The 7229-nt window shown below is 53.0% G+C and overlaps 2 protein-coding genes across 3 annotated transcripts; one reads left to right on the top strand and one right to left on the bottom strand.

Annotated features, from left to right (window-relative positions):
• Window positions 1-2745: 2745 nt before the first annotated feature.
• On the bottom strand, window positions 2746-5529 carry ZC2HC1C (zinc finger C2HC-type containing 1C). 2 transcript variants are annotated; one of them, XM_061998260.1, is made up of 3 exons: window positions 5277-5529; window positions 3774-4986; window positions 2746-3162 (listed from the first exon to the last, which is right to left on the bottom strand). In XM_061998260.1, exons 2-3 carry the CDS (start codon window positions 4977-4979, stop codon window positions 2896-2898), a joined length of 1473 nt encoding a protein of 490 aa, XP_061854244.1. In that variant the 5' UTR covers window positions 4980-4986; window positions 5277-5529; the 3' UTR covers window positions 2746-2895. The 2 variants fall into 2 exon arrangements, with proteins under 2 accessions (XP_061854244.1, XP_061854245.1); XM_061998261.1 differs by having other exon boundaries at window positions 5444-5518.
• A 202-nt stretch (window positions 5530-5731) lies between these two features.
• ACYP1 (acylphosphatase 1) lies at window positions 5732-6897 on the top strand. The gene is made up of 2 exons (XM_061998293.1): window positions 5732-5854; window positions 6272-6897. Exons 1-2 carry the CDS (start codon window positions 5771-5773, stop codon window positions 6485-6487), a joined length of 300 nt encoding a protein of 99 aa, XP_061854277.1. The 5' UTR covers window positions 5732-5770; the 3' UTR covers window positions 6488-6897.
• Window positions 6898-7229: the final 332 nt, after the last annotated feature.

The following is a 7229-nucleotide window of genomic DNA, read 5'->3' as shown; positions in this document are numbered from 1 at the left end:
AAGTGTCTGGGCCTCAGACTAAGTCATCCCATTTCTTGCTCCAGCTGTTCAACTTGGTTTGGGTGCCAGAGCTGCTGGTTTCTTGGCATAAGCCTGTAGCTGCTCCCTGCTTGGCTTCTGTTCTGCGCAGCCCCTGGTGCCCACGTTTTGTGTGGGTGTGGGAAGAATTAGTGTTTTTCCACTCAGTGTTTTGATGAAGCTGGAACGCAGTTTCCTTCCCAGAATAGGTCATTAATGCCATGGTCACAGGATGCAGCCTTCCCCAGTGACCGTGAATGATCAAGTCTCTGTCTGGAATTCACCTTCCTAGACGTGAATGGCTTTCCCAAACAGATTGGAGATGGGAAGAGGCATGGTCTGATGCTCAAGATTTCCTCATTTCCTATTAGAGAATGAGGTTAATTTTATTCCTTTTAAATTTATTAGCAAACTTGACTTTGAACTGAGCTTTTGGGATTGGCAGAATCCCTGGGAGCAGGTAGCCTCCCCTGCCTCACGTGAAGCCTCTAAGGAGTTCCGAGCCTCTCTCACCTTTTCTGTGAGAGTGGGGTTGTGATTTCGTGAGGCTTAAACCATGCCCATCAGTGGCATGTCACTAGAATTGCCTTAGGCCTATCAAAGTTAGATGTCCTATCTCCTCTCCTAGACTGCTTCTTTTGAGAGACTGTTCTGAGGGAGTCAGCATTCCCCGTTTGTCTCTAGAAGTGGATGCCAAACCATTCTGTTTGTAACTTGTGCTCCTTAACTCCTTCTTTGGTGCCTACTGCTAGTATCTTGGAACTGTATCAAGTGCAGTCTCTCCAGCACAGCGTCCAGGGCAAGGATGGTACCCGTGTGCCTGGCCATGGCACTGGCAGCAGGCTGAGACAGTCCTCCTGGGAGGCGGTGAGCACTGGGCACCCTGGCATGGCCACCTCGCTGGGCTGCCTTGTGCCTGCCCTCCTTTCCCCCGGATGCGTCGGAGCCGGTTCTTAGGTCAGAGTCCCAGCTGGAGGGCTGGTGTTGCGGCTGGAAGCGATTGGGTTGGTGACGCTGCGGCAGTGCCTTTGGGGAGGGAGGAGTCGAGCCTGAGCCGTGTCCAAGAAGCAAGCCCCAAGTGACGGGAGTCGCTCTCCTGCAGTGCACTGCTATCCTCATTTCTCCATGCTCTGTGGCTGGGAAGCTAGGTGCACAGACTGGGTTCCCCTTGGATCTAGTGGAGGATTAGGGTCTCTGACAGAGGGTGCCCTGTGCTCCACCATCTCATATGTGCCTTAGAGGATTCACGCTATCCAGGTTGTGCCTGTTACAGACCACAGATTTCACACCAGCCAACTATGCACCTGAAAAAGCAGTTTAAAGCCAGCACCTTCGTCTTGGGCTGAAAATAGAAGGGCAAGTGGGCAGAAGTGTCTTTGAGCAGTTTCGAACCCTTTTTACTTCTCCCCCCCTTGCAGTGCTAGCTCTGTATGTGTTGGTCTCCTGCTAGTATTGCTACCGAGTTGTTATAGTGGAACACAACTTACGCCTGCTGACACTCTGGCTGAAAACTAGTTTGTCATTGTCTTTTTTTGAAAGGTTAAAGGGTGTAGTGGTTTGGAGTTTCTGTTTAAATAAATGTTTAAACTCGTTCTCTTGTGTTTGGAGTCTTTTTTTTTTTCCCAAGGAAGGAACGAGAAATTTATGTCTCTTCAGCTGCTTTCATGGCATTCTCTTGTTTGGGGTTTTTTTACTTATAGAAAGAGGGTCAAGGGGCTTGCAGGTTCTTTGCTATGGGGAAAAAAAATGTCAGGTTCTATGTCCTTTAAAAAAACCCAAACAAATAACAAAATAACGCTTTTCTCTGGCTTCTGCATTCTCCCCTCCTGACGTCAGGGGGCGTTTGCTTGTGTGTTTATTTCAACAGTTTAAGTGTCAAGTGAGAAATGAGTAAAGGGAAGAGAGAGGCTCGAAGTTCTTCTCTCAGAACAGCATCAGCTGCCTGTTAAGGCCTCGAGAAGGGCCTGACACCTGCTCCACCCACTGTTCCTGCACACTCGGTGTCTGGCACTCCTAACTATTTATCAGGATTTTAGCAAGTTGGGAGATGTTTGGAGAAACAGAGCTGGGTTAAAGACTTAGCATCACCAGAGACCTGGATACCACAAATGCCACGTGTCTCTGAGAGGCGGGTTATACTGCAGTAGCAGATGAGGAAGCTGAGTTGGCGTGAGTAATGTAGCCTGAGTCGTGCCAGGGTAACACTAACTGTGATCGCAGAGGAGCAGAGTAAGTCTCTGCTCTGAGCCTTATGCTTAGTTTAGCCAAAGCTTTACACCAGTTACCAGAGACTTTCTGGATACTGCTGTCTGTCTGGACCTGCAGCAATAGCTCAGCAAAGAGGGGTGAACTGCCCATGGTTAGCTCTGAAATAAGGATGGCAAATGAAGCTTGATGGTTGAATCTCAATGACCTTTGTTTAATCTATAGTTTCAGTCTTGGCATTAGCTGTTTGCCTGTCACTTAAGGGAAGTTCCCAAGAGATGGATTTATTTACGGTACCAAACACTTTTCTACGTGCCTCTACCCCAGTCACCACTGACACTCTGGTGACTTTTAGGGTCCACTAAACACAGTCAATAAAACACAGTGCAAGGAAAACTGAGTTAATATTACAGGAGAGGTGGTAGTACTGAATTTCTCAGCTACTCTTTGTTTAATTCAGTTACACCTTTTATTAATTCAAGGAGACTGGCATAAAGGTTCCAGTTTACTCATTTCCTGCTGTTTATACATCCTAAGCTACCCACTTGCTGTGCATACAAGCTGAATGCTCACAACCAGTGTGGAGACCAGGGAAAGCACAAGTGTCTGTGGCTGGAAAGCTGGCAGAAAACAGGCAGGGGATCCTAGCAGCAGGAAGGGCTGGAGACCGCCTCAGCAGAGCCGCCTCTGTGGTGGAGGTGAGGGCCTGCTCCTGATGGTTTTGCATTTGGGAATATGTCTCTCAGCTACTTGAGGAGCAAATTGGCGTCTGCAGTAGGGGCAGGGAACATAGTCTGGGTTTTCAACAGGAGGCAATGGGGGCAAGTCAGAGGCCTTTGCTCCCTTGGAGACCAACTGCTGCACCTGGCGGGCCTGACACAGGTTCTGGATTAAAAGCTTGTGCTTCTCTTTCCAGTTGTTCTTCATAGGTGTTTTATTCTGCAGAAGGAAAAGGCAGTCACAGCAAATGGCACCACCCTCAGCGTTCTTTCTCACTCGTGTGCTCAGGATCCAACTCAGGTCACCCACCCCTGGGCACTCCCTCATCATTGAGAAGCCAAGTCTCACAAAGGGGATCAAAACCACCATCACCAAGAAGGATTTGAAGGAGGTACCAATGGAAAAATCAATAATTAAGAATTGCTTGAGAATAACGAGAATAGCAAGGCCAAGGAGTGTTGCTGTAGCTGCTCTGCAGGAACAGAGCGGTGTGTTTCCACTGTCTTCATTTTAACAGTCTGTGTTCTTACCTGGGTTTTCTGTCAGTCCTCTGCAGCCTCTAATGTGACAGAACTCTACTACAGCAGAGTGAGCTTTCTCCAGGAGTACACCCTCCACCCGTTACAAAGATAAGTCAGTTAGGAACCTTGCACCCCATTTATTGTATTTTTAATGGATCTATTTATCCATTTGGCCAGGAGTTTTTAGAGGCAATAGCTGGATTGTATCCCTTAGCCTCATGTAGACGTGAAGGCACATCTCAGATGTTGAGGTGGAAGGAACATGAGCAAAGGATGTGAATCAAGGGAGGCAAAGGGACTGCATTTTACCTGAGGGTTCTCTGGCCTCTTCCACTGCTGATACTGTTCCAGGTCTGTGCCCCTTGCTCTGGCTTTGCTGGAGTCAAATACTTTCCTCTTGGAGCCTTGGCTCTTGCCACAGATACTCAAATGCTTCTCAAGCCTCATGAGGAGAAACTTACGTCCACAGAAACTGCACTGTCCGATCTCCTCCTGCTCCACAGCACTGTCAGCCTGCACATACAGCACCTCTGTGGATGGGAGGTCACTAGACTCTCGATCTGAGAGGGCAGAGGGAGGAGGGCTACGTTTTGGGGTCAGCTTGGAACAAGAAGCTGAACTCTCCACAGGCATCTGTTCTCTCATCTTGCTGTTGCTGGCCACTAAACGCTCCTTGAGTTTCTCCATAGACAGCTCTTGAGGGTGGAGGGTGGTGCCAGGCTTAGGGACAGTGGCCTCAGCAGACTGTGGCGCACCAAAAGCCTCCTCACCTGGCCCAACTGCAACTCTGGGAGTTTCCTTTTCAGGGTGCTTTGCAGCCTTTTGCTCATGGGTCCTCTCTGCTTCTCTGTTTCTATTCTTCTCTTTGCCAAGCTCCTTTTCTCTTTGAATCCTACTAAGCACCTCGTTTGTTCTCATCAGGTTCTCAATAAGGAGTGCCTCTTTCTTTCTAATTTCCTCTTTCAGGCTCAGTCCTTCTGCCTCCAACTTTAGGATATAGTCCTGCTCTCTCCTGTGTAGATGGAAAGCTGACTGTTTAGGCTCTGCTGACCAAGGATAAAGCACTGCAGCTAGCTGAGACCTCCCTGCTGGAGGCTTGCCTTTGCTCTTTGAGCTAGACCTATGGTTTGGTGCTTCCTCCATGTCTGGGCAACTTCCAAGCTGTGCCGCATTGACCACTGGAACATTTACAACCTTGTGGTGAAAAATTGGTTCCAGGGGATGGGCACGGTCCACTCCTTTCTGCTTTGCTACTGATATAGGTGGCAGAGTCTTGGTCTGGCTGGTGAGATACTTGCTCCGCAGTCCAGCTCTCTGCCTGGAGCTATGCTGACTGCTTTTTGCAGTAGGAGAACACAAATATCTTTGTCTCTCTTGGGCACAGAGATCCTTTAAACTTTCCTCTTTGGCAGGTATGAGTTCATACTGAAAGTTCTGCTTCTGGTGTCCCAGACAGGAACTGGGAACAAACCTAGTGGCTGTTACCACAGAACCCAGCGATGGAAATAAAGGCATTCAGAACCTGAGAAAGAGCCTGAAGTTAGAAGTAAAGTCATTACAGACTATCTGGTCTCAAACTGGACAATTTTCTCCTAACAGTCTATACCTGGAGCCTGATGAAAGGCTATAATAAATATCAGCAAAGGTTTTGGAACTATTCTGGGTTCAGTACATCTTTACGTTCCTTCCATCTGGAGAGCTCCTGTGCTGCCTCTTCCACCCCCAATCGTTTATGCAGCACAAAAAAAGATTTGCTTTCCTTTGCTCCCTGCCTGAGCCCCATCTCATCCGTACTACCAGGGAAGCTCTTACACTCCCTCGGAGCGTTTCCCACAGCGTGTCCCGTCAGGTGCGGCAGCGCAGGTCCGCCGGGGTGGCACACGGCTCTGACGGGCTTTCCCTGGCTGCTCCTACCGCGTCCCCCGAAGCACGGCGGGCGCCCGGGCCGCAGGCCGGCAGCGCGGGGCGAGCGACGTTACCTGCGGGGCCGCGGCTGCCGCTCCGCACGGCCTCCTCGGCAAGCTGCGTGGCCGCCGGATCGGCTGTGGGTCTCCTGCCGCGCGAGGCTCCCGGCACCTCCTCGTCTGTCGCGCCGCGCCGCCGCCGCCCGGGCCCGGCCGCCCCGCTGACGGCTGTCGCCTGGAGACGCGCACGCGACCGCTCGCTGGTTCCCCCGCCCCGAGGCGCGCGCTTGCCCCGCCCCACCCGCTGGCCGGGCTCCTCATTGGCCCAGGGCCGGGCACGGCCCCGCCCCCAGCGCGAGCTGCGCCGCGCCGGCGCCGCGGGGTGTGCGGAGCGGCGGGGCCATGGCGGCGGCCGCGGGGCTGGTCTCCGTGGACTACGAGGTGTCCGGCAAGGTGCAAGGAGTGTTCTTCCGCAAGTACACCCAGGTGCGTGGCCTGGCGGCGCGGGGCGGGCCTCGGAGCGGCGGGCAGCCTGCTGCGGTGTGCGCGGCTCTGTGTCAGCACTGCCGGGGCTGCGGCTGCTCCTGTGCGCACCTCCGTGGGGCCGGGCCGCGGTCACGGATCCCTCTGCTCTGAATGGGGGCTGCCGTGTCTCGGTGCTGCTGGCAGCCTGTGCGGCGTTATGTAAGCGTGGCCGAAAAATGCCTTTCAGACCCAGTGTTTCACATGAAAGGATATAATGAGCAGTCGGGTGAACCCTCGGCTGCTTCCCCGCGGCCCGAGCCGTAGGAACTTCCTTGGAGGTCCGCGTCTTGCCTATAAAACTGACTCCTGTGTGCCAATGGTGCTCTGTAGCTCTCACAGTTTGGATTAATCTCCTTTTGCTCTGCATTGTCTTCTCAGGGGGAGGCGAAGAGACTGGGACTCGTCGGTTGGGTCCAAAACACTAGTCACGGCACCGTGCAAGGACAAATCCAGGGCCCGGCAGACAGGGTGCGGGAGCTGCAGGAATGGCTCAGGAAAGTGGGAAGTCCGCAGTCCCGCATCAGCCGAGCTGATTTCAGCAACGAGAGGAAGATCACGGCGCTGGAGCACAAGGACTTCCAGATTTTGAAATAACTTTGTCCAGGAAGAAGCGGAATGTGGAGCGTAAGCTGCCCCGGTAGAGCATTCCCCTGGTCGTTCAGTCAGCCAATATTCAGCTCTAGAGAACGTTATTTAATTACATTTCAAATGTATTGGTTTGTTGTACTTTTAAGCCTTGACAGCCTTTCACAAAATGTTGCTGGGTGGTGGAAGAGCTGTGCAGCCTTTGCTGAAGGGGCTCGTTTGGACTCGGCCTCTCCCTGAATGTGTGCAGAGCGGGCTTGGGGTAAAACGTGTAACCAGGCCGACGGGAAGGAACTCACGGCATCAATGCCAGCGCAAAAAATCGCTAAACCCGTTATTTCTGTGGTCTGCATGCCCCAAAACAGCGGTTTAGTCCTAGAACTTTATTTTTCTTTCAGAATAAAGGTGCTTGGAGCTTGCTGCTTGTGTGAAATGAACGTGTCCTACGCGGGGTGAGCGGCCGCCAGCCCTGGGAGGCTGCTGCTGTTGGTGATGCCTGATGCGTGGCGTTTGGAGCAGCCGCGGTGCTGCTGAGGGACGCAGCCCGGCGCGGGAGGGCTCAGTGCTTCCCGCGGCCCGGGGCGGGCCGCCCGTGTGCTTCCCGCGGCTGCTCCTCGCTCTGCTCCCGCCGCCGCAAGCCTGGCTGCCACCCGCCGCAGGCCGGGAACTACGGCTCCCGGCGTGCCCTGCCCGCGCCGCCGGGCCTGCTGGGAGTCGTAGTTCCCCTGCCCGCGCCGCTTCCGCACACTCA

Source organism: Colius striatus, chromosome 6, assembly GCF_028858725.1.
Source record: "Colius striatus isolate bColStr4 chromosome 6, bColStr4.1.hap1, whole genome shotgun sequence".
NCBI lineage: Eukaryota > Metazoa > Chordata > Aves > Coliiformes > Coliidae > Colius > Colius striatus.
Note: the sequence above shows the minus strand (reverse complement) of the source record. Positions and strands in the feature narration are given on the sequence as shown.